The sequence below is a fragment of the Molothrus ater genome, chromosome 9 (assembly GCF_012460135.2).
Source record: "Molothrus ater isolate BHLD 08-10-18 breed brown headed cowbird chromosome 9, BPBGC_Mater_1.1, whole genome shotgun sequence".
In the NCBI taxonomy this organism is placed as follows: Eukaryota; Metazoa; Chordata; class Aves; order Passeriformes; family Icteridae; genus Molothrus; species Molothrus ater.
Genome location: NC_050486.2, coordinates 25,116,982 through 25,143,869, shown reverse-complemented (window position 1 = coordinate 25,143,869; position 26,888 = coordinate 25,116,982). Strand labels below are relative to the sequence as shown.

Here is a 26,888-nt window from a genome sequence, read left to right as displayed (position 1 = left end):
GATCTTCCCTGTACCTCAGGCTCCGCCTCTTGCCTTCAGCTCCTCCTCTGCAGCCAAGGCCGCCGGTTGCCGGGCGCCGCGGGGAGCGGAGCGGGACGGGAACGGTGCAGAGAGGCTGCGATAAGCGCAGGATCCCGGCGGCGCCGCCGGGAAGCGCCTGAGCCGAGAGGCAGAGCAGCGCTCCCGCTGCCGCCCCATCGGCACTGCAGTGGGATGGGGGAAAGGATACCCACGAGCCGGAGAGCGCAGAGAGCTGCCGGAGGGGCAGGCAAAGATCAAGGAGCGGTCTCTGTCGGGCAGCCGTGGGCACTGCCTTTGCGCTGCTCGTTCCCTTCCCGGCAACGGCGGCCCACGGAGCCCTCCATGCTGCCGACAGCCGGCCCGAGAGCTGATTGGTCACTGCAGGCTAGAGCGACAGCCAGCCCAACCAATCGGTGATGGAGCTGAGGGCAGGAGGCTGGCTTCCGCCAGCTGGCTGTTGGACTATTCCAAGGCGAGAGCAGGGGAGCGCAGCTCAGGCGTCGGGCGGTCATACTCACTGGAACGTGGCGGCGCACAGCTCAGTCCCCGAAATATGTATCCGCTCTTCCGCCTTTTTCTCACCCTTCTGATTTCTCTGCCCGCTCCGCCCTATTCTTAAAAGCAGCCACATCCTCCCCTTCACTCCTCCATTCATGGCTTCCCCCACCCGCTCACGCCGGCAGCCTTGTCTCCACCAATGGGAGCGCTGCGCAGCTATGCGCATGCGCATTCTCGCGGCCGCCCTCGCTCGGAGCGGGCGGGCGGCGGCGGCCGGGGGTCCCCGCGGGCGGGCCGTGGCCGGGGGCTTGCGGCCGGGACGGGCCTGTTGTCCGGCCGCTGTGGAGCGGCAGCACCGCTGCCATGCCCGGCAGGAACAAGGCGACGTGCGGCTACGGCAGCCCGGAGCTTGCGGTGGGGCAGCAGGCCGCGGAGGGGGGCCGCGACGCCGGGGGCCGCTCGCCTCACGGGGACGAGGAGGAAGAGCGCGGGGGGGCCGGTCCCGAACACAACCTCGGTGACCCCGACATCGTCAAGTCCCCCAGCGACCCCAAGCAGTACCGGTGAGGGCGGGTGCGGCAGGACGGGCTGCCGCCGGGGCAGCCCAGCCGGGCGGTGGGGTGGGCCGGGGACCCCGGGGATGGCAGTCGGGCTGGTCCCGGCGGCCCGGGCAGCTGGGGCCTGTCTGTGAGGAAAGGAGACCTGGCGGTCCTGAGGTTGTGTTCGTCCTGAGGGTGGGCTGCGGGCACAGGGCGGAGGATCGGCCCTTGTGCCCAGGCTGCTCGCTGCTGGGTGTCCTCCAGGCACAGCAATGGCCAATTCAGCGCTAGTTCGCAGCCCTCGGCTCGGCAGCTCCTCTCCGAAAGCCTTCAGTGCAAAGTGCGGTTTAAGTATTTCAGAGCAGAACCCAACTTAAGAACTGGTACTCTTCGTGTTTTAGATGAGCTTCTAAGTTTTAATGCAAACGTATCTGTGAGTTGAGGCAAAGTGCTTTTAGGCTGCCATTTTGTTTGTGTTTTTATTTCAATATTTCTGAGTAATACCCCAAAAAGTGATGAAAAAGATCAACTTCCCTGAGCACGGTGTACAGCGTCTGTGGCCCAGACCCAGCGAGAGACTCGGATGAAAACTCCAGCAGAGGTTGAGCTTGTTGGATGCTGTAGGGCAGTCTGTTCTTGAAAGGACACTGTTATAACTTCTTCCTGTAAGAGAGAAGATTATCCAGCCCTTGTTCGAGCTGCTTTTTAAAATTTATCTTTAATTTTCATGATGTCTAATCTGTGCAGCCAGTGGAGAATCTGCTGCCTGAGCCTGGAACTGAAGTTTGGGTTTGCAGTGACATTGGCTGGCAGTGAGATTCTCTGCTGGCTGCCTGAAGAGGGCTGTGCCCATTGGCTCAGGGAGAAACTTGCTCCCTCCCTTCTTGCCCTACTTCCTTGCTGCTTCCTCCGGATCTCTGCCTGCCTCTCCTGATGGCATTCTTAGTCATGCTACTTTGTGGCAGGCTTGTCTTCATGCAAAGCTCACAGTGCTGATGCTGTCAGGTTAAGAAACTCCTGCTTTTGCTGCCTGAAGCAGCACACTGGTGGATGAAGCTTGGGAAATCCATTGAAGGCTGTCACTGTCTATTTTGAGGCTCAGGACCCTCCTCTGCATGTGAGAATTGGAGACAGTGTTTGCTTATAACATAAACTAATACCAAAATCTTTCAGAAATCCTACTGCCCAGTCTTAAAAGAATTTTTCAGTTGGAAGCACAGAGTTAACATCCTTTCAGACTCATTTCCATGTGCGTGAAGTGAGCCTGACAGAGCACAGACATTGTCCTTATGGAAGAGAAGTTCAGTGTGTCTGGAAGCAAAGCCACACTGAACCTGTGTCCAGGTGTGATGTCCCAAACCTCCTGATGGGGTGTCCTGGCGGGTGATGTGATGGTGCTGACAGATGTGATGGTGCTGACACGTTTTCCCCTCTTCATGCTTCAGTGATGTGTGCTGCAGCCCAGTCACTGTGGGCTTAGTGTCTGTGTCTGGTGACATCAGTCTTAACATCATGGAAAATGTCTTATTTTGCCCTCTCAAATAACATTCACAAAACCAAAGGAGCTCTGATGTAGATATCAGGATGTATTTTCAAAAGTGGGTTTGTTGGGACAAAATATTTGTCATGCTAAAAGTTCGCTCATTAGAGCTGTAACTGTGTAGTTAAATTAACCAAAAATGTATGTTTTATTTCCATTCATCCATATATGGAATTTCATGGTCCTGTATTTATTGTCATTTGTGAAATTATAGCATTTCTCTCAGTGTTTACCATGCAGTGATATGTATTTCAATACTGACTTCTAAACAATTGTCAAAGAAAAACTTGGTGTGAGAACAATCCTGTTTAAACTTACTCAGGAGATTTAAGCAGTATTTTTAAGAATTTGAATTTTATTTTATAATTTGGCCTCACTTGCATCAATGCTGTATAGTCCTTCAAAAAAGCAATTGAACTGTGCTTGCTTCTGTTTCTACCTTATGCCATTGCATTTTTGTACTGTATTTTGCATACTAGTGGATATTAGTTACATTTGTCCTTTTCCATCGGACTGAAACATGGAAAAAGTAAAGAACACCTGTGTTAGTGGTGCCTGTGCTCTGGATAACCTAAGCTGGTTAAATCCTGCTGGAGTGAAATCCGAGAGCCTCCAGCAGCACCAGCCTTGTCCTTGCTGCTTTCTGTCCTGGGTGCAACACCCACGAGCCTCCAGATGAGCAATGTAAAATTAGTATAATCTGCTCCATTAGCTTAATGGGGCTCTGTGCAAAGGATCAGCAAGAGCTGCTGGATGCACCTGGCTGAGCAGCTTTATGGCACATTGTTCCTCAGGAAGAGCAGCCCCGTTCTGTTCTCTGCTCCACACCAGTGCTGGGGTTCTGCAGCAGCTGTGCAAACCTGCAGGGCAGAGGTTGTGTGTGGACAAGGAGGTGCTGGAAGGTGCTGTCTGGGCTTTGGCTCTCAGCTGCCCGGAGGGTGAAGCACCCACATGTGCAGTGTGTGTTTTGGGACATTCAGGAGAGCTGCAGCTGTGCAGTGGGACTTGTGTCTGGTGGGAATGGTTCACAAACGTGCTTTCAGAATGCAGGAGGATTCACTTTGTTCACAGATATTCCAGCACTCTCTGTGCCTCCTGCAGTTCATCAGAGCATCCCTGCAAGTTACACAGTGTCTGCTGGAGTTTGAATGAGTCAAAATGCATTTTGCTTTTGGGTAGAGCAGATTAGTCCTGCTCAGCAGCCTTGCAGCAGGGAAACTGGGTGTGTGCAGGATCACAAAACCCTGGCCCAGAGTAAGCTCTTGGGTCATTAGTCATAGCCTTAACACAACTATCAGACTTCTGCTCATTAGCTTTTTTCATAGACTTGGTAGTGCAGGAGCTGTGTCTACATGGCAAGGTTCTGACCTGGTACAAACTGGGGATTGGAGCAGATGACCTCTAAAGGCCCCTTTCAACAAAGACTCTTCTGTGGTTCTGTGCTCTGTATCTCAGATTTTTCTGGGAGTGTGGGATGTGACCATGGATTTATTTTATTCTAGCTTGCTTTTTTTTGTGTGTGTTTCTGCTGGATCAGATACCACAGGTCTCCATCACACTGGTTCATAGGGTGGATGAAGTATTTTCTGGACCAGCATTCCTTCCTTTCTGCTGCTGGTGCATGCTCCTGGCAGGGATGCTCTGGCTAATTTGATAAATTGTGACTGTTCCAGATTTGATGGTAAATGAATACTGATGAGGGCTCTTGTAGTGCAGAGCATTGGTGCTTGCAGTCCTCAGAGTGAAAAGTTGTAGAAGGGTGCTGCACAGAGGGCTTGTGGGGTTTTATTTATATGTACAGACACATGTTTAAAAACTTCTTAAAAACTTAAACACACAGAGTTTATTGCTTCTTGATAGGAGCCCAGCCAGTTCCCTGTCACTGGTTCTGTGGAGCCTGCAGAGGAGCTCTCTCCTTTCCAACACTTGCCTGCTACATCTGCAGACCCCATTTATTAGAAACCATTGATGAAAACAAATCAAATCAAATGCTCTGGGGCCTAGCTAGAAGGAAAGACTAAGATCTTCATTTTGTCACATCACACCTGTTTCCAAGAGCCTGACAAGCCTAAAAGATGGTTGAAATTCAGGTTTGCCTGTCCTGAGTGCATGAAGTGAGTGCTAATAGCTTAAATGTTTCACAAAGAGAAGAATAAAAGCCAAAATCAGTGAGCTTGACCTCATGGGAGAAGGGCTTCTGCCTCTGCCCTGAACTGCTTCTTATTCCTAGAGCTGTTGAATAGCAGAAGAATGTTTTACTTTCCTGCTATAAAACTGCTCAGTCCTGCCTACCATTAGATTTTCACTAGGAAATCAGTCTCTAAGTATTACATGAAATAATGAAATTTTTACAATTCTGAAAATTCAAACCTAGGAAATGAACGTATTCATTGCACAAAATTATTCTTTCAGGTATATCAAACTGCAGAATGGCTTATGTGCACTTTTGATTTCGGATTTGAATTACTTGGATGGTGCCCCAACATCTTCAGAGGAAGAGGAGGAGGATAATGATGATGATGATTCTGAAGAGGGCAGTGATGAATATGATGACTCTGGAGCTGAGATTGAAGATGGCAAAGAAGATGATGATGAGTGTGATGAGGGGGATGAGAGTGAGGACAGTGATGGAGATAATGAGGATTTCAATGATTCTGACAACAGTGAATTAGAAGAGCTGGCTGAAAAGGAAGAGACAAGAAAGAGAGGTTGTTCAGAAAAGCAGGTATGTACTTAAAGCTGTAGGGTGCAAAAATATAGAGTGAACTTTCTTGAGGTCTGAAACGTGTGATTAGGTGTTCAGACAAGACCTCTTTATTGTGCCTGTCCCAATTGATCCATCTTGTACTTCTGTCATTTTCCTGAAGTGTTCTTGAAGCAGCTTTTACTGAGAATGTTGTATTTTCTCTAGTCTGCAGCAGCCCTCTGTGTTGCTGTTGGCAGCTTCTCTGACCCTGAAGATCTGCCTGGATTAGCACACTTCCTGGAACATAGTATGTATCTGCTCCTGTTTCATCTTCTCCAGCTTCAGTGCAAAATGGTGCTGTGTAGCTCTGCATTTCTGAAGTATTTAGTATCAATTCCTAATGTGGCTATTGGAGAATTTATTTTCATGAGCTTGTGATTTTATACAAATACTGACTTAGTAAGGAGTTCTTAATATGAGAGAAGGTGTCTCATACACTTTGCCAAGCTGTGCATGAGCTTATATCAATTTCATTTGTTACCCATTAAATTGAGGGGAATTATGTTACCTGTGGCTCTGTAGACCAGGTTGGAGCTATGGACCTTTGTCTCCTGGTAAAGGGTGATGAATTAGTAGTGTGGACACAGAAACCACGTGAAGTTTCTGACCAGGTGTGTTTCAGAACACTGTTCCTGCCTGGCTGGGGCCAGGCCTTGCCTGGGAGGGCACTGTCAGAGGCAAACTACAGCAGGTACTGGGCAGATCAGCCAGGCTTCCTCTGGGCTGTGGGTCAGTCACAGAGGGGTTGCTCTAGCTGCAGTCAGGATTAACAGATTGCTGCCATTTTGGCACTGCTGGTGATTTTTTGTTGCAGTGGTTTTTATGGGCAGTTTGAAGTACCCAGATGAGAACGGCTTCGATGCGTTCCTGAAGAAACACGGGGGTGGTGACAACGCCTCGACGGACTGTGAGAGGACAGTGTTCCAGTTTGATGTGCAGAGGAAGTACTTCAAAGAAGCCCTGGATAGGTAACTTTGTGTGAATGGTGACTAGGTGTTCATTAATGTCTGTGTGTGCCTCAGGAGCTTGGGTGTATTTGTCCAGTTCTTCATTTTGGGATGATCAAAGCTGTTGCTGAACTTCCATAGCACTACAGCAGTGATACTGAATATAGGAAAGTGCTGTTTCCCTTTGGATATGTTGCTGGTTTCTTTGCTGTGGGATTATGTAGGACTTATGTTTAAGTCTTAACACATGCAGCTCTTTGATTGTTTTGGCACTCTTAAACTGGTAGCATCGATGACAGGAGAAATGTTATGCAATGTGACAACTGATCAGAGGGGAAGTGCTCCCAGAATCCCAGGGACTCATCCTTTGAAATGTCTGTTCTGGTAGAGTAAGTGTTTTTTCTAAATTGTTAGTTTGTTTCAGGCAGTCTTCAAAGTTGTGGTACAATGTGTGTCTCAGAGGGAGGCATTTAACCCGGGGCAGGTTATTCACTGCTGAATGTCTCTTTTGCCAGAAAGTGCTTAACTTGCTCTTTTGTGCTTTGGGAACAACAGAGCTCCACTGGTTGGCATGGTTTCCTTTAGTGAGAGGAATTTCTCATTCACAGGGGTATAGCTGAATACTCTTGATGCCATAAAATATCTCAGGAGCAGAGTAGGCTCCACTGCAAATTTACTTTGACATAAGAGCAACACATTTGCACATTTTTCCAAGTATAACCTAAATTTTACTTTACTAGGCCAATTTCAGCTTCCATTTGCAGATTAATTCAGCTTTTTAAGATGTTTGGAAGTGTAAAAGAATAAAAAAATATAATTGCAATCTGTCACAACAGCTTGCTTGGTGCAGAGGGAAACAGAAATCAGGAGTTCTGTAGGACAGCTTCTCATACAAAGGAGATAAATGAGTGCTGAGGATGAATTCTGCTCATTCAAGCACTTGTGGATCTGAAGAAATGGAAAGACATCACCTTTCAGTTGTCTTCAGTGTAATGGGTCTTCTGGCCATAGAACTCCATCACAGATATATTACTTTTAACCTTTTATTGCTCCTAACCTTTTGCTTCAGCCAGTTCACTTTTTCATTAAAAAACCTCAGCAAATTAAACAGAACTATTAGATTCTCTGGCAGCCTTCTGCAGAGTCCCCATGCACTGCAGATCTCTCCCTTTCCAGTGCTCTGCTCTCTGAGGATACAGAAGAAATTTATTTGGATGACAATGCTGACTTTTATAGTAGATAGTAAAATTGTAATGGATATAGAAACTTGTGTTTCACAGCATTTTGTTTCCTGGAGTTAGGAAGAAACTTTCCCCATGTGGGCATGTTGTTCCTGAGGAACAACTGGGCATTTCCTCTGAAGCCCCTGATACTGGTCCCTATCAGCTCCAGATTGCAGATTAGGTGGATCACTTGTGTGATCATCTGGTGTGATCATTCTCAGGATGTAATGCAGACAGTCCTGCACCCATGTCCTACTGCATCCAACCAATTCAGTCCCACTCTGGAGCTGGGAAGTTCTGCCCTTTGCTTTCTGGTGGCTTTTGTCTTCCTTTAAGACATGATAGTCAAGAATGACATAGCTCCTAGTAAGTCATGCAACTTTGTAAACCAAAACAGTAGATGTTGGATGTAATTACTGGGGGTTTGGCCTAGTTTAATAGACACTAAAGAAAAGTATATGAATTTTTCTGTTCCATAGGTGGGCACAATTCTTTATTCACCCATTAATGATCAGGGATGCAATAGATCGAGAAGTGGAGGCTGTGGACAGTGGTAAGTAAGAGAATCTTTGCCTGTGTGTTTAGCCCATCTTCTTAAAACAAAACCTACTTTTTAATATTGTTTATTGGTTTCTGTGTTGACTCCCCTTCTAAGCACTTCAGTCAACTTCACATAATTTACAGAGAGATTAAACTCTTGAATTGAAGCTTTGTGGCTGCTAGCTATCAGTGGCTTTTAGAGGAAGAAAAACTGGATGTGGTGCCAGCACTATGAGAGTTTGCCCTCACATTTTCACTAATTGGAAATTAATAATCTGAAGTGGTTTGGCAGAAACTGGCAGGGCAGTTACATGAGCATGTGGATGCCCTGCAGTGAACAAAATGCCTTTAGCTCCAGCAGAGCCCTAGAGCTCTCTCCAGTCCTGTGCAGAGTTAATACAATCAGTTGAGGTGATTTTACTTGTCTCCTTATTCTAACACCTGAATAACTAAAAAGTCACTTCCCAGAAGGAAATTAAACCAGGCACAAAAGCGAGTGGAGTGTTGATTTTCTTATATGTGATGGATACTCCCAGACTGCCTCTAAAATGTCACTGTTTTAGGAAAAAAAAAAGCAGATATCCCAACCAGGTCAAATATTTATTCCAAGTAATTTTCTTTATCTGTCTTCTGGCAGGGAAAGGGGATGATTTGATCTTTGAATTTCGATAAAAGTCAGTGTAAACAAGGACCTGCCTGAGTTAAGGTGTGGTTCTTCAACAGCTTCAGCCATTTTGCACCTTGGTGGTGCAGAACCAGTCCTTGCCTTGCAGTGACACCATGGTAATGTGCTGCCCAGGAAATGGTGTCAGCTTGCTGAGCTGGCTGCTGGAGAGCCCAGCCACAGGAATTAGTTTACAGCTCTGCTGTACATGGTTGTTATTACCAGCAAAACAGGAATGGGAAAACGCAGTTCAGGAGGGTGAATTGATTTTGGCAGAGCCCCATATTTAGATTAGTGTAAAGTGGTTGTAAAACTGCATTTTTAGAAACTTATCTTGTTCACCCTTCAATTTCTTATTTCATTATTAGGCTAGGAGTTGGTCTGTGTGACATATGGTAGAAACAGATTTTTAATTGTTCTCTGGCTCTTACTGCAGGGCCTGGTCCTATATAATATTGATTAATTTTGTCCCCATTGAACTTAACATAATCAGAGCATTCAGACAGGATAAAGTGGTGCTTTACATGCTTTTCCTTCTTGACACTTCCTTTACTTCTAACACCTTCTTTACTTCTCAGCTATATTTTTCCTCTTGTATTCATTATTACTTTCTTATTTCACTACTGCATTCATATATTAAAAGAAATTCCAGACTGCATCTGTGTGATATGTCTCCTTTTCAGTTTGGCTGGGATTTGTGCTTTGTTTTGTGGGAACATGATGTCAAACTTTGATGCATGCCACTGCAAATTCTTATAATTAACAGAGTATCAGCTTGCAAGGCCCTCTGATGCCAACAGAAAGGAGATGTTATTTGGGAGTCTTGCCAGGCCTGGACACCCTATGAAGAAATTCTTTTGGGGTAAGTCCTTTTGGGGTATTTCTGTTCTAAAATGGTAATGATAATTAAACTTTTAACCACTTAGAAGTTTGAGTGGTTAGATGCACTAACATGGACTGTCATATCACAGCAGCCATTAAACTTGTTCAGAAGAGTTCAAGCAATTATCCATTTTACAGGAAAATGGTTGGGAATAAAAGCAGCTGTCTCCTTTTTAAGATACTTTTTTTTCTGGTTCTGCTTTTTGCTATGTTATAACTGGGTGCCCAAGGTGTATAATTATGGAACTTTCTCTTAACACAAAGGTGGTGCTCTCTGAGTCATCTCCATCTTGCTGAAGCTTGGGTTTTTTTGCTAGTAGAATTTCCTGGAAAAATAAATTATTTCTAGTTGTCTGTCAAGAGAGGCTTTTCCAAGTAAATAATTCATTGTTGAATTTCTGGAAGTTAGACCTTCACAGCCATGTGAAAGGAGCAAAATGGAAATTTGTCCTTCTCTTGGACAGTCCAGTCCTGTCTCCCTCACCCTGTGGTGCTGGTGAGTGTGTAAATGCAGTGTGATTGATGGGTATTATAGTTACCAGCTTTGAAGTGTAGCTTGTTTTTATAAATTTCTGTGGTGACATACACTGAGCTTTATATTTCCTCCTCCTTTTCCCTCTGCTGTTCTGGAAGTTCCACTGGTGAGGGAATTGCTGGCAATACACAGTGAGCTGGACCTGTGGGAGATGTGATAATGCAGGAGGACTCTGGCCTTCCTTGTTATAAAAATATCAGCTGTCCTTTGGATAAGAGCCAGAAATCAGAAAATACCCAGTTTCACTTAACACTCCTTTCACTCCAGTTTTCTGTTAGGTATTTTTAATGTGCTTTACCATGATTAGAGCCAGGGAGGGAAGTGGATTCTCACCAGGTGTGTTCTTGCTGTGTGGATGACTGGCCCTGCCTCTCCTGTGATGTTTGCAGGTAATGCAGATACCCTCAAGCACGAGCCCAAGCTGAACAACATCGACACCTACACCAGGCTGAGGGAATTCTGGCAGCGCCATTACTCTGCTCACTACATGACCTTGGTTGTCCAGTCTAAAGGTAACATCAGCTCTCCTTAAGAGCAGCCTCATTGCTGCCTTTGCAGCCCAAGCCACTCTAGTGGTTTGTCCAGTCCTGCAGAGGGTATTTATATGTAGATTTTAGCCTGGTTTCCAAATGAAACAGGACCTGAGCAATTGTGCTGTGTTATTGTCATCCTGCTGCTTCTTGAGAAACCTTTTGAATGGGTTCCATGTTAACACAGAAGGGAAAATCTCAAAGATAACATTTCAGAAATAATCTTGTAGCAATGAAGAGTCAAACCACTTAAATGAATTAATGCTGCTAGTTTCTCTGCCATCAACAGTGGAACTCCTCAGCAAGTGATGGGGACACTGTGACTGAATCTCCCAATCAAATTGTCTTGTTTGTCTAGGAGGAGTAGAAGTTCTATTTTTTTCCCCCCATACCTTGAAAAATTCTATTAAAATGGATTATGGTTTGTGTTTAGGGAGGAGTTTTGTTGAATGCTAAAACTGATTACAATTTCCATCTCTAAAATGGAGATAAAAATAATAGAGGCATTCTTTCTTTTCTTCTCCTTTGCTTTTAATTTTGATCTAGACAGTAAGGGTGCTGAATGCCTCTTGAATAGTCATTTAGCCAGTGATGGATTGTAATATTTTCTATGGTGTTTGGGAAGAAAATGGTGGTACCTGATAACCAGCCAGGTCAGTTTTGTGTTTCCTTCTCTGTTAAAACAAACCCAGCATTGAATCCTCCTCCTACCCCATCCAGACCTTTTTCCTGCTGTTGTTTACATATACAACATCACTTCTGGAGTTCAGAATGGTTGCTTAAACAAGAAAAGTTTTTATTTTAAAAAACCTTTCTGGTTTGTGACTTACTTTCCTCAGAAAAGAGGATGGGGAGAAGGAATCCTTGGGACTGCAGGACTGAGTTTGAGGGGGAAAACTCCTCTGTATAATTTAGAGAGTCGGGGAAAGAGTTGCAAGTCCTGGTGATCCCTTTTGTAGATCCCTAAGACAGTAATTCCTTCTGCAGTCACTCCAGACACTACTGAACTTTAAATCCCAGTTGTGTCAGCCTGGGATTTGAGCCCCTACACAAACCCAGAGCTGTGGCCACAGATACAGCTCAGCAAATGTTAAGAATTGGTTCAAACCAACAGCTTTGAAGTTTAAAATGTAGAACTTGGCAGTTTTCAAATACACTGACTTGCAGCCTCTTTGAAATAACTGAACTGGTGAGATAAGGTAACTTGTCTTAGATCTTGAGGAAATTGCATTTCTGTCTTTCTTCTCTCTTTTTAGAAACACTGGATACATTGGAAAAGTGGGTGACAGAAATCTTCTCTGAGATCCCAAATAAGTAAGATTCATTTGATGCATAAAGACACTGCAGATGATAAAATTATCTCTTCTTAAAATGACATTTTTAAAAATCCCTTACTGGAGAAACAAGGGAAATCACCATTTGTTAATTAACATTCTTATCTGAGAAAAAAAAAACACGGCAACTTTTTAAATTAAGACCACTGTTAATTGTTCCAGGAAGATTGTGTTTCTGCTTAACAATTATTTAGGCTGTGAGCTGTGTGGTGCTAACTTGAAGCAGTGTTTGCTTAATATGTGCTGATGCCTTGACTTTATGATAAGTCATTCAAATTTAGATTATCATTTCACATTGCTTATCTTTGCTTTGTGTCAAAAATAATTAGAAGCAAAATTAATTAACATCTCATCTGGAATTTAAGTGTCATCCTTGGGTGGCAATGGGTTAGAAATAAATCTTTTTTTAATGGTTCACTCCAATATGCCCTCTAAAAAGGGGATTCTGCAAAAGCTCTGCTAACTTGAAAAGCGTTTTTTTCCCTTTTGCAAGAGATTTGTTTCTGTGGTGCTTGGAAGTGCTCTTGTGAGAGCCTGATGCCGTTCAGAGACACTTTTGTCTGTCCTGGCCACTCCCCTCCTCGTGCCTCCTGCCCCACAGGACAATCCATCAGGATTCCTCGGGTGCAGGGTGAACTCAGGATGTTGTTTGCTGTTCTTGGTTGTACAGAATCAGGCTTTGTGCCTCTTGTACAGAAGGAAGGGGAGGTGTTGGGGTGGTATCCACACCTCTGGGTTAATTGTTCAGTTGTGTGGGCAGGCTGCCTCCAGGGAACCTCCCTGGGGCTGGGGGGATGCTGGCCTGCACCCTTAAAAACAGGACAAGGGCCTTTTCCAGACTCCTGGTGTCCTGCAGGGCTGTGGTCCTGATGCCTTTGAATATCTCAGTGTAGCCCTGAACCCCTGCCAGTAACATCACACTTCCATTTTGCTTTTTAGTGGTTTACCCAAGCCCAGCTTTGGCCATCTGACTCAGCCTTTTGACACACCAGAGTTTCACAAGCTTTACAGAGGTAAGTGAAATGGATTTAAATGTTTTGAATACCTGAGTGTTGAAAGAAATTTTCTTTGGGTGATCCAGATATTTTGTAGAGTAATTCTATGTGGTTTAAAGTAGCTTTTAACTATTCTTTCTGCATTATGTGAAATTTCTTGTCTCTGTCTTGTCACATATATTTATAATGAATCCATTCATTTGTGTCCAGTTGTTCCAATCAGGAAAGTTCATTCATTGACCATCACTTGGGCCCTTCCTCCTCAAGAACAGTATTACAGGTACACTGTGCTGCATTTTACTTCTACCTTGTTTATGCTGTGAATAATTTCTTGACTTTCACAACAAACCAAAGAATCTCATTTACTTGTCTGATTACTTTGGTTCAGCTAGTCTCCTAGCTGAATTCATTTAAAAATGAATTCAACTGCTGCAAATACACTTCCCTTTCCTCACTGACTCAGATCAGTCGTTATGTTCTGAACTCCCACACTTTCAGCTTATTATCTTAATTCTGCCTGAAAATGCAAAACTTGCCCTGAAAAAAGAGACAGTGCATATTTCAGTCATTAGCCCAGTGATTTGAATTCTTTCTGTGAAATGTGTTACCTCCTGGCATCTAATCTCCTCCAAACTTTCTCTTAGGGTGAAGCCTCTTCATTATATTTCCTGGCTGGTGGGACATGAAGGCAAAGGCAGTGTTCTTTCTTTCCTTAGGAAAAAGTATGTGGTTTTTAAGCACAGTTATTAAATGCTTTGATCTCATTCAAATACAGATAAACTCTCTTTTGTGTATTTGTATTTTCTATAGATGTAAAAGCGGGCCAAGCCTGCCTTTTTTTATCAGTGTTTTGTAGTGATATTCTGTGAGGTGATGATAAACCCAAGTAAGAAATAAATGGGATTTTTGTCTGTGAGTCATGGATCAGCAGTATCTCTGACTGATCTTTGAGATCTCCAAAAGGTTACTTAACTTTTTCACTGTTTTTCTTTAATTCTGTATCCTGAGGTCACATCCTTAAACTGGAAAAGCTTTTTGTAAACTGTAAATGGATTGAAAGCCTCTGGAATAGAGATACCCTGTGATATACTGCTTCTAGCTAAGCTCAAACAAAGATGAAAGAATTAATTAATAAATACCTTTCACTCTTCTATAGGTTTTGGGCCCTTGCATTGTATGGAGGAAATGGAGAGACAGGGTTTGAACAGAACTCCACTTACTCCATCTTCAGCATTTCTGTGACTTTGACTGATGAAGGTTACAAGCACTTCTATGAGGTATGGTGTCCTGCAGCTTGTTTTTCCTGCTGTTCCCCTAATGGCTGGAAAGATGAATCTGTTCCTTTCTGTCTGCAGGTGGCCCATGTTGTGTTTCAGTACGTGAAGATGCTGCAGAGAAGGGGGCCAGATCAAAGGCAAGCGTTTGCCACTCCAGCAGATATTTCTGGTGGTGTCCTTCTCCATTTTCCTGTTATTTGTAGTGTTTGCCCTTTTTCTGGAGTTCCTGAAGCATAAACAGGGAGTCACTAGTAAAACTTGTCTGTGTGGAAAACACGTCCATTTAAAAAAGTTTAAAAAGAATTTTTCTAAATGTTTATGCTTATTGTGATGTGATTCCTTCAGTTTAGTAAGCTGAACTAGTGTAGAGGTCAGGTGCAGTTTTGTGTTCATTTTAAAAGAATTTGTTGAGCCAGGTCTGTGGGAGTCAGGACTGGGTGTTCTTGTGTTAGCCTTTATATTAATTAGGTATCAGATTTTGACACTTGTTAGTTAACTTTCTCTTTGGGAAATGGAAGAACTTTCTGCCAGTACTGAGAAATGCCATTTTGGGAAGTGCATTTAATATTGGCTTCTGTGTCTTGTACCTGAATGAATCATCCATCCCACCATTGATGCCTTTCCTAGAAGGCTCCTTTTTTAAGATTCTTGGTAAATGTTGTGGAATACTGGAGAAAATCCACTTTTATTATTTCTTCCTCCTTTGCAGAATATGGGAAGAAATACAAAAGATTGAAGCTAATGAATTTCACTACCAGGAACAGGTATTTATCCTCTGTTCTGAAATAGGTAAACCATGAAAAGTAATTACTTTTTCATTTTGAAACACATTTTCAAAGTTCTATTTGAGAAGAAATACATTGTGCACTTAATGAGGCTGTATTTTGCTGAAAGGAGATGTATTCTAGGCAGAGAAATATTGGGATTTTTCCCTAACAGAATTTAATGTTGATTTTTCATTCCTTACCTGCTAGGTAGGCTCTTTCAGTTTAGATTTTCTTACTCCTACTACATTTAGTCATGTTCTGTTTCTTGCTAGGTAACTTGGTTTTTTTTTCTTTGAATGGCACTGAAATTTCCTTTTGGGAAAACAAATCCATCCATAGAAATACTCCATACAGCAGGAAGATAGATTTGTGTGTGCTGTTGTGACAGGCTTGTGAATGAATCCCAGGGGCAGAAGAATGACTTAGTCATGGCACCCCAGTTTTCTGCCTGGTGGATGGAGCTGTGCTAAGGAATGATGGTCTCACAGGCAGGGCTAGCATGAATGCTTAGGGGGTGCCTAGGAGAGATTTAATGTTTTCTCAGGTGTTTGGTGTCTTAGGAAATCCTTGGGCATGTTTCCCACTACATTTACAAGACTCAGCTCTTTCCAGGTGTCCTGTGCTCTCTGTCTGCCCCAGGATCTGTTCAGTCCTGTGCTACCTGGTGCAAACACCCCAAAAGCGTTTGGCAAGAAGCTGAGCAGCCTGGTCCTCCAGGCAGCCTTACCCTGCTAAGAGCAGCATGTATTTCATGTTCAAACAGGAGAACTCCCCCTCCTCACCCTGCACATCATGGCTGGGGAAAGGAGCAGAGTTAAATCATGACTTTGAGTTAAATCATGGCTGGGGAAAGGAGCAGAGCCAGAGCTCCTCGTGCAGCAGCTGCAGTTCCTTGCCTTGTGCTTTCCAGGTCACTTTAGATCTTGAATTGTTGCAGGGCTGTGCTTGTGTCCCCTGGAGGCAAGGAGTGCTTTCTGCTGGGTCTTTAACTTAGTAGATTTCATGCCTGTAAACTGCATAATCAAGGTTTTTTCTACAAAGATGATGTGTCTGAAATGTCAGGATTCTCAGAGGAGACCGAACATTAGATATGGTTATGAAACATATTTAATTTAATAACTGAAACGAAATGCTGTAACAAGCACAGCATCCAACACATGCTCAACATATCTGACTAGTCAAGCTCTTCTCAGAACAGAAAATGGGTATCTTGGGTTTCTAATTATGTGACAAATAGCTTTATTTCTTTGCTTGCAGACAGATCCAGTTGACTATGTGGAAAACCTTTGTGAGAACATGCAGTTGTTTCAGAAGGAAGATTTTCTGACAGGAGACCAGCTCTTGTTTGAATACAAGCCAGAGGTAAATGTTCTTTGAACTCTGATTATATGTTTTGATGTAAGGAAAACATGTGCATGCAGTGTAATACAGGCATTTATAATTAAACATAATGCAGGCACAGGTTTTGTATTAATTGAAACACTTGTTGTATTCAGAAAGCAAATCTGTTTTGTAAGCTTGTTTTTTCTTGTTCTTCCTACATTCCAACTGAGAAGTCTTTGCTGGCTCAGGCAGTCAGCTGCATTTGAACTGACCTATTGTCTGGAACTTGCAGATCATTGCTGATGCCCTGAACCAGCTCAGCCCTCAGAGAGCCAACCTGGTTTTGCTGTCTGCTGCCAACGAAGGCCAGTGTCACCTCAAAGAGAAGTGGTTTGGGACTCAGTACAGCATGGAAGGTAAAACAGCAGCAGAGCTGAGAATCTCTGATTCCCGCATTAGAGGAAGTGAAAGGATGACAACACAAAATACAAGGGGGGAAATGAATCTTCAGTGCTTTATTGAGCTCACCATCAGTCTCTGTGCCACCCAAACCTGCTCTTTGTTTGCTGCCAGTGGATTCCCACTCGTGCAGTTTCTTTGGGAGGCAGAGTCCCAGTGAGCTGCACTGGGCTGCCATTCAGGGAAGGAACAGCAGTGGAGCACAGGCTGTGGGGGGAGCTGGGTTACTGAGGCAGACTTGATTTGCTTTTTAATAGGGCTGCTCCAGTCCTGCTCCAGAAGATTTTGTAGGCAGGGATTTAGAAAGAGTCCTGAGGAATGGGGGGATGTTAAGAAACTGCTGTGATTCTGCAGATCTTTCTGGAGATTGGGAAAAGATGTCTGGAAATAGGATGGCCTTCCCTTCCTGTTGAACTAATGCATTTCATGGCTTGTAACAGATATTGACAGCTACTGGAGTGATTTATGGGACAGTGACTTTGAGTTAAATCCGGATTTACACCTTCCAGAGGAGAACAAATACATAGGTAAGGCACCTGGGCATGAGTGAAATCTTCCCCAGTGATTTATTTGAGAATTTGCTGTGGTTTAAAAACAACCTAAACTGGTATCAACCGGTTTTTACAAATTAAAACATGAGCACTCTGTTCAGCTGGATTTTATTTGCTCTTCTTTTATTTATAGGTTTAAGAACTGAGTTATTTTAAGGTATATAAAATTACAGATGATATATCCATAACAGAGCAGGCCTCACAGTCAGTGGGAGTTAATGCAGAGCTTCAGACACCTTAGAAGAGAATTTTATTTGCTTAATCCTCCTGTTTCTGAAAGCATCTAAATACCATCTGGCTTTGTTGCCAAAAGCAAAAGAAATGAAAGCCTGGACTTGTGTCCTGGATGGAAATGTGATGCCACCACTTCTGGTCTGCTTCAGCCACTGTTCTGGTGTGGAAGTGAAAAAGAGGTATTCTTTGGGTCCAGGAAAGTACTGTCACAAATAATTCAGAAAACTAGAGGGGAAAAATGTATTTTTTGATACTTTTGAAGACTTGGATGAATTTAGCCTGATTGTGTCTGTGAAACACACTAATACATGGTTTTGGTGTGCTTTTTCTCCTTGTTAGCCACCGACTTTGCTTTGAAAGTTTCTGACTGCCCCGAGACAGAATATCCAGTCAAAACACTCAGCACACAACAAGGCTGTCTCTGGTACAGGAAGGATGATAAATTCAAAATCCCAAAAGGTAAATGCCTGAGGGCTTTCTGAATAGCAAGACCCTGTTTTTACCAGCTGGAATTTATTTGAAGGCAAATAATCCGTGGTAGTGTTCACCATTTAAACTTGCTGTCAGCTCTTCCATGGTCCTTTTGATATGTTTATTAGCTACAATAAAAGAGAAGCAGGTGAGCTAAGGCAACAAAGACACCCTGCTGATACCTCATGTTGAAAAGTGGAATCACTGAAATTTACTGACTTCTGAACAGTCTGTGTGGGGACAGGATTGGGCAGACAGAATATGCTGCTGAGACAGGGGCTTCAGAAGGAAGAGCGCTTTAATTAGAAGGGACATAGTCTCTTCTACAGAAAGAGAAAAATACAGCCTGGATCAGAGACAGGGGTGTAAAATATATTGCTGCTTTCAGGCAGAATTTAGTGTCTCTTAAACAGATGTTCTGTGAAGTTTTCTTTTTCTATTTATAGTGGTCATGCCATGGGAGTATTCTGCAAAGCACAGCTTTGTTTTCCAATATTTGGTACTTCAAAGGAAAGATTTTTAGAATAAGGAGAAGACATTTAATGATGACTTAAAATAAGAAAAAAAGTGTTATACATGAATGACCATTTTCATTAAAGTCAAATTGTCACCAAAGAGCAACTTGATGAAAATATATTTGAGTTCAGAAAGTTGTCACTTTCTGTACAATTGCTCATTGAAATTTCCTTTTCCTCCCCAGGTTATGTTCGATTCCATCTGATCTCTCCATTGATACAGCAGTCTGCAGAGAAGTGAGGATTCTATTACTTATGCTTACCTTGCAGAGTAACTAAACTACCATACCTAGTGAAAAACTGGGAAGACACTTTCATTTTAAGCAGGAATAGAATAAGGTGTCCTTTTCTCACATCCTTCCACCTTCCTTGTGGTTTTATCTGCAGTTTGGTGATGGTGGTTCTGCAGCAGGTCCTGCCTGCAGCCAACAGATGCGTAAGGAGTTCATGGTGTTATATTCCCCAGGGCAAGCCTGGGGAAAAGCAATGTGACAGCAGCAGTGCTCAGAGAGGAGCTGCTCCTGAAAAGAGCAGCCCACAGTCATGTCCTGAGCGTGTCCCAGCATCCTGGGAGCCTGCAGGAGCAGGAGAAGAGGCTGCAGCAGCCTTGGGAGAGCAGCTGGGGTCAGGCAGAGCTCTGGGTGCACTCCTGGGTCTGCTGCACTTGGCTTGCCCCAGGCTGAGATTGCCACTGGTAAACTGTCACAGTGCTGTTGTCATGAGCCTGCCAAAACTTGCACAAATCATGTTTTGGGAAAGCCTTTTTAAATCTGTTTTCAGGAGGTGTGTTAGTTTAATCTTTGCATTGGAATCCAGGCAATAACAAAAACCTGAAAGCAGGGACTGCAGTTTCCAGGTTGTGTAGCCTGCTTTGCTCTAGCTTATTATTATTATTATTTTATCTTGGTACATACACAATCATCTCATTACTCAAGTATTGAGCATAACTGAGTCTATCTGTTCTCCAGGCCTTTACACAAAGTGAAATAATTTAATTTGCTGTGATTTTTCCATGTTTTGAGTATTGTCTTGTTAAAATGTGCATTCTTACCTTGAAGAAACCTTAAATATTTGAAGTTGGAATTTTTCACATTTCGAGGACATCCTGACACATTGCTGGATGTCCAGATCATTTTTAAATAGTGTCATGTGCTTTTTGCACAAAGGGAAACCTGCATTCTCTATTTCTATTTTTTTGGGAAAATTTCTTTTTGAATCTCATTTTACACAAATTCCATTTCTGTTGGAATTCACTGCATGCACTGTCAAGCTCATCGGGCTTAACTTTCATATTTAGTCCATCCTTTATTTCTTTCTTTTTAACCCCCTGCCCTTTTCTCCCTCCAGCATAGTCTTGTTTGATACATTTGTAAACATCCTTTCCCACAACCTGGGGGAACCAGCTTATGAAGCAGACGTGGCTCAGCTGGAGTACAAGCTGGTGGCGGGAGAGTATGGCCTGATCATCAGAGTGAAAGGATTCAATCACAAACTACCTGTAAGCTCTGCTCCTCTCCTCACTGCTGTTATGCCTGCAGCTTTGCAGTGTGTGTGCTGTTCTGGAGCTGTGAATGGTTGCATGAGGTGTTTTAAATAGAAAAATTAGTCCCTGGCAGGGTAATGCAGCAAATGTGCTGCTTTTTTCTTGTGCTTACATGTATAAAGATGGAGTTGTGTGAACTTACACAAGCTCAAATTACTGACTTCAGGCTGACTTAAATCTTCCTTTTAAGTAATAACTGTATCTCCATTAAAATTTTAACAACCTTTCCTGTAAAAAGAGCTTTGTGTCTCCCATGGCCATAAAGAGGATTGGAGCCTTTCTATCTCTAAGTTGTGCCTCTTTGCATGATGTCTGGAGAAGGGTGTCTGCAAAGAGATTTTGGTTTCAATTTGACTTTGGAGATCCAGCTTCTGAACATGATCATTTTGGGTGCAGATTTTCTGTGTTGGCTTGCTGAGAGGATTGGGGGATCCCTGTTCCCATTCCCTAAATTCATGTAAGACATGGCAGGCACAGAGAGGACACACAGTGAAGAGGAGACAACCATTAACTTCTATTGCAAGAGCTTTGCTGGAGCTTTAAGACCATTAATCACTTGACAGACTTATTAATAGGAGTTTTAACAGAAAAAGCCAAATACACAAGCAGCAGGGTCTGAATATTCTCTTTTTTAATCCTGAATGATGTGTCTGTTGTGATGTCATTGGGCTGGTCAGCTGTAAAAGGAAAAAATGGAATATTGAATACAGAAATGTTGGGGGTTCCAGGCTAGATTGGTTTCAATAGAATGTGGAAACTCCTATTGATTTGGGATATTGAGCTTATTCACTGTGTAAAAGCACTGCCCTTCTGAAACAGTCATTTGGGATAGAATTGTTTAGTGAAGACCATCTGTCAGAATGGAGGAATGTGCTTTAGTAATGCTCCATGTCTCAATAATGATAATTTTATTAATGATAATTTTATATTATTGTACAGCATTAAATTAAACCAACAAAAACCCCAATTGAAACTGTTCTCTTTACAGCTTCTATTTCAGCTCATCATCGATTACTTGTCTGACTTCAGCTTTACTCCAGCAGTTTTCGAAATGATAACAGAGCAGCTGAAGAAAACATACTACAACATCCTCATTAAACCCGAGACTCTGGCCAAGTGAGTTCTGGGGAGGGCAGCAGTGGCTGAGGCTGAGCTGAGGGGCTCAGGGATCCCTGCTCTGTGCTCACAGGGCTGTGTGCAGGCTTTGCTGTAGCTTAGGGAGCCCCAGCAGTGTGACCAGTGTTCACAGGGGTCCAAGGATGAGGGAAGAGACGAGGATCTGACTCCGTGTTTCAGAAGGCTTGATTTATTATTTTGTGATATATATTGTATTAGAACTATACTAAAAGAATAGAAGAAAGGATTTCATCAGAAGGCTGGCTAAGAATAGAAAATGAATCATAACAAAAGCTTGTGTCTGGGACAGAGAGTCTGAGCCAGCTGACTGTGATTGGCCATTAACTTGAAACAACCACATGAGACCAATCACAGATCCACCTGTTGCATTCCACAGCAGCAGATAACCATTGTTTACATTTTGTTCCTGAGGCCTCTCAGCTTCTCAGGAGGAAAAATCCTAAGGAAAGGGTTTTCCAGAAAACGTGTCTGTGACACAGCAGCCCTGCAGCAGCGGGGCAGACGTGTGGCCAGGGAGCCACTGTCCCACAGTGACCTGGAGCCAGCAGCAGCTGCTGGGGGAGGGCACAGCCAGCCATGGGCTCTGCAGCCTCTCCTGTCTGCATCTGGAGTGGCATCTCTGGCATGCAGCAGCTCTGGTGAGCCCTGCCTGTGCTCCCTGCAGGGACGTGCGGCTGCTGATCCTGGAGCACGGCCGCTGGTCCATGATCGACAAGTACCAGACGCTGATGAAGGGGCTCTCCATCGACGCCCTCTCCGCCTTCGTCAGCGCCTTCAAGTCACAGCTCTTCGTGGAGGGGCTCGTGCAGGGCAACTTCACCAGCAGGGTGAGTGCAGCCCTGGCAGTGCCACTGCTCACTCTGGGATTTACCACACTGAACTCTGATGCTGCCTCTGCTCCGGCAGTCTGGAGTCCCGTGGGTGCTGGGCAGCTTCACCTCCAGCACCTCAGGAGTGCTCATGGGGACAAGCCAATGGCAGTCCACAGTTGCCAGTTTGAACAGAAGTTTCCAGGAATTTGGATTTAAACTGCTGATAGGAAAAAATGTAGTAGATGTCTGTAATCTATTTCTCCTGTTGCCACTATGTTTTATATTGTTTGGTGTATTGATATATTTGATATGAAGAAATTGCCACAGTGGTGCCACAGGAGGAGGCTTCCCTCAGAGCACATTTATCCTGGGAATTTGCCTGCATGGTTTGGTTAAATCTCATTGAGTGGCAAACACATGGAGTAAGGATAACTGGTGCTATTTCTTTGGCTTGTGCCTTCTCCTTCTGGAGAAGTGCAAAAAGCAGCATGGAGACTCTGCAGTGTGGTGCAGAGAAGGCTGGAGGGACTGGGGACAATGTGAGGAAGCAGGGATGTAGGAATGCAGGGATGCAGGGAGTAGGACAGCTCAGCTCTGCTTGGGGCTCACTCTCTCAAGTGCTACCCTGGGGTCTGTGGTTGTGAACTGGGGTAATAATTCTAACTAAAGCTGATGTTTGCTTTCTTCCCTAGGAAGCAAAGGATTTCCTGAATTATGTTGTTCAGTGAGTATCTCTTGACTCTTTAATTGCTTATTATATGGAAACTATAATCAAGATAAGATTCTTTTCTGGAGGAGGGAGTTAGAGTGGGAGTGCTGAGAAATTCCCTTCTTCCCTCTGGTGTTTGCAGGAGGTGCCTGTTGATGGTGGCAGTTTGAGCAGACAGTTCTGGTTTGGAGAAGGGGAAAATTATGTCAGACCAAGTGTGTAAATGTCTGGGTGTTCTCTGGTTTTGGCCAAGGTGTGAGCAGGTGTTTGAAGTTGTGCTGTTTGTGCTCCCCCCAGAAAGCTCCACTTTGCCCCCCTGGCCCATCCCTGCCCCGTGCAGTTCCGGGTGGTGGATTTGCCCAACACCCACCTGCTGTGTAAGGTGAAAACTCTCAACAAGGGCGACGCCAACTCCGAGGTGACAGTCTATTACCAGGTACTGTGTGCTGGGCTGGCCTGCTCCTCTGCACCACCCCTCCCTGAGAGCAGGCTCTGCACAGGGATGGCACAGAGGGGACACACACACACACACACACCCCTCCTGTGAGCACAGGCCCTGTGCCCAAGGCTCAGCCCAGGTGAGTTGAGCCTGAAATCCAAGTTGGGGGGTTCCCTGAAGCCAGCACCTCCCTTCCTGCACTAGTGCTGGGAGCTGGGTTAGTGCTGTGGTGGCTTCCTGGTGTCCCCAGCTCTGATCTTGGGTGCTGGGCTGGGCCTGTCCCCTCAGGGAAAATCAGAACTTCCCACCTGTCCCTGCTGTGAATTGTCCCTCCGTGCTGCAGTCCAGGCTGAGGTGTGTGCCACAAGTCACCTTGGCCTGAGCAATCCCATGAAACCCACCCTAAATTCTTCATTCTCTTTCCAGTCAGGTGCCAGGAACCTGAGGGAATACACCCTGATGGAGCTGCTTGTGGTAAGTTTGTGTTTGTGTCTCCCCTGAGCGCTGCTTGGAGCTGAGGCCACAGGGCTGACTGGCCCCCAGTTTTCTGTTGCTGCCCCTGGCTGCAATGTTGGGGTGCTGCAGTGATGGACACCACAGGAGACTGTTCTGTAGCTCCCAGCCCACAGGACTGAGCTCTCTTAATGCTGTGGTTGTGGCTGGCCAGGGGCACTTCAGTGTCCCCCTGCTCTGTGTGGAGCCCACGAGGGGCTGCAGGCAGTGTCACCTCTGCTGTACCTTTGTGCTCTTTCAGATGCACATGGAGGAGCCTTGCTTTGACTTCCTGAGGACCAAGCAGACCCTTGGGTGAGTTCACTGGGAGGAATTCTGCACCTGCTCCTACACTCCTGCTTTGACTGGTCTCTGGTGCTTTTACTCTGGGAGTCCTTCCTGCACAGTGGCTAATCCTCAGTTACTGTAATGGAAACAGCAACATCAACATTTCAAAACCAAAAGCACCCATCAATACAAGGTGCAAGCCAAGTTGCTTTTGACTTCTGTAAGAATTGCATCTATTACCAGTGTGTTAACTCAGAATTATTCAGCATAAAGTTGTTCCTTGCACTTCCACACTCAGCCCCCCTTCCCCAGGGCTGTTTTCACAGCAGCTCTGTGGTGCTGAGCAGCCTCCCTCAGAGGCACCCTGCTACCTCAGGAAACTGGAGCAGGCTTTTCACAGCTCTGGGTCTCTCACTCTGCTTGGATGAGTTTGCAGGAACCCAAATACAAACACTCCCAAGTTTAAAAGGATTTCCTAAGGCTGAGAAAACACTGAAAAGCAGCAATGCAGAAAATAAATAAGACTATTGCAAATTTAAATATCACATTTTTTCTGTCTAAAGTACCAACACTATTTTAACTTGCAGCATGTCCTGTAAATGACAAGTTAATTGTGCTTGTGTCCTTTTTTCTTTTAAGCTACCACGTGTACCCCACCTGCAGGAACACTTCTGGGATTCTTGGCTTCTCAGTCACAGTGGCAACCCAGGCAACTAAATACAAGTAAGTGCTCTGTGGGGAAAGTTCTTCACCACTCCCAGCCCTGGCTGTGGGAGTCACCTGCTCCCAGGTGAGATTCCCCTCCTGTTTCAGGCCACAGAGGGATTTTTTAATTCAAGGGGATGTCAGAAGGGACACTGCTGACAGTCACAATATCCTGATTCAAACCCAGCACCTGAATAAAACAGTAGCCTCAGGTTTCTTAAAACTGCACTGATCGTGACTTGAATAGTGAAAAGTAATCTCAAGACTAAGTAAAATATCCCCCTGCCCTTTTGAAGCTATCCTGCCAGGAGAGGTCAAATCCTGTCTAGCTGTTCTTGTGGCTCATGTTCAGCAGGCACAGCACTGTTACAGTTTTGTTCAAAGCTGGGCCTTTGAACTGCAAGCATTTGACCTGCCAGAGTTGAAGGGTTTTTTGAAAAATGTGCCACTTGTGAAAAATAACAGTGTCAGTGAAAACTTCATTAGCACAGTGCTGCTGCATCTGATTTTTACATTTGGACACTTCCACTACTGAGGTGTTTGTCATCAGTGAGGGTTTCAATGTGTCAGAAACCTCGGAATCTATCACATCACATTTTCTTTCAGTCCTGTAGCCCCAAACTCTGCAGGGCTCAGGGCTGCAGCTGGGGACAGCAGAGCAGGACCCCAGCAGCATCACAGCTCCTGGGGTACCTGGGCACAGCTGAAAATGAGAGCACTGCACAATCTGACCACCAGGTGTTCTCAGATGAGTTTTCAGGGGACTACAGCAGTGAGCCTGTCCCTTCCTCATCATATGGGGGCTGTTACTTTACCCCTTAATAATTTGTGGAAATTTTTTTTGTTTGGTTTTTCCTGCCTTATTTAATTATTGGTTTCTCTTTTAGTTCTGAATTGGTTGACAGGAAAATAGAGGAGTTCCTTTCTTGCTTTGAAGAGAAAATCAAGGATTTAACTGAAGAGGCATTTAACACCCAGGTAAAACATCATCTTGAAAAGCTCTTCTTTGAGCTGCATGATTCAGTTCCAGCTATCTGGTGATTTTCTGAGGTTTTCTGGACAAAGGCATCACCTTTTAAAATCTGCCTCTTGCTCTGTTCTGCTGTTGTTCCCTAAACATCCAATCTGTGGCCATTTGCAGTTAAGCTCCAAAAGCAAGGAGCTACCTTGTTAATGTAATTCAGCTTTTCTCTCAACTGCAGTGACTGGGATGCTAAATTTAAGGTAGTTTTAAACCCATTAAAGCTAATTCTGTTTTTCCCATGTAGGTAACAGCTTTGATAAAACTGAAGGAATGTGAAGACTCCCACCTTGGGGAAGAAGTGGACAGGAACTGGAATGAAGTGGTGACCCAGCAGTACCTGTTTGACAGGCTGGCACGGGAGGTGGGTGTCCTGCAGCTGTGGCACACAAAAACCACACTGCTTTTGCAGAAGTTTCAAAAACATAAATGGGATTTATGCTACTAGTGACACACTGGCTCTAAAATTACATGTTCTTTTGAAAAGGTTCTTTTATCCAGTGGAGTAGAGGTCGCAGAGGAAATATTTTTTATGTTTAAAATGATTTGAATTGCCACTGTGCTGCTAAAACCTCCTTGCTGTGGGTTTCAGATTGAAGCTCTCAAGTCTATCACACAAGCAGACCTGGTCAACTGGTTCCAAGACCACAGAAGCAACCAGAGGAAAGTGCTCAGTGTACATGTGAGTGTCTGTCAGCTCCTGCTGCCACCTTCAAGGAGCAGAGTGCAGTAAGAGTGTGGGAGAGAAGATCTGTGATGTACCTTTTACTCTGGTTATCCACATTTTCTTCATTTATAAGTACTGTTCTTGTTAGAATTGCATTTCGGTATCTCAAGTTAATTGTCAGGGCATAGAAACACTGAATGAGATCCCAATTTCTCTCCTGGTCCCTTTTTCCAGGTGATTGGATATGGAAAGCACGAAGGGGACTCAGAGGTGACAGCTGTCTCAGGACAGAACTCTTCATCTGCTGAAATACCTCATCTTGTTTTATTGCCCCCCTCCTCTTTGATGCGTGACTTTACTTCCATCAAGGACATCAAAGCCTACACATCAACTCTGAATGTTCTCCCTTACCATAAAATATTGAAATAAAACTGATACCTTCCCCTGCCCTGCTGTGTAATACAGGTGCTTTCTGCAACACCAA

At 44.3% G+C, this 26,888-nt stretch overlaps 1 protein-coding gene across 1 annotated transcript; it reads left to right on the top strand.

Annotated features, from left to right (window-relative positions):
• Positions 1–737: 737 nt before the first annotated feature.
• On the top strand, positions 738–26,852 carry NRDC (nardilysin convertase). Its single transcript, XM_036387480.2, is given in 32 exon segments — positions 738–845; positions 847–1,082; positions 5,011–5,323; positions 5,510–5,591; positions 6,159–6,312; positions 7,994–8,067; positions 9,485–9,580; positions 10,525–10,647; positions 11,922–11,979; positions 12,939–13,012; positions 13,205–13,274; positions 13,639–13,716; positions 14,151–14,271; positions 14,350–14,408; positions 14,981–15,035; positions 16,296–16,400; positions 16,654–16,777; positions 17,261–17,347; positions 17,945–18,064; positions 18,777–18,828; positions 19,939–20,089; positions 21,123–21,250; positions 21,936–22,098; positions 22,776–22,807; positions 23,090–23,228; positions 23,658–23,705; positions 23,986–24,038; positions 24,651–24,734; positions 25,604–25,694; positions 25,985–26,101; positions 26,330–26,419; positions 26,639–26,852. Coding segments are annotated over 32 exon segments (3,480 nt in total). The 3' UTR covers positions 26,834–26,852.
• The last annotated feature ends 36 nt before the right edge of the window (positions 26,853–26,888 follow it).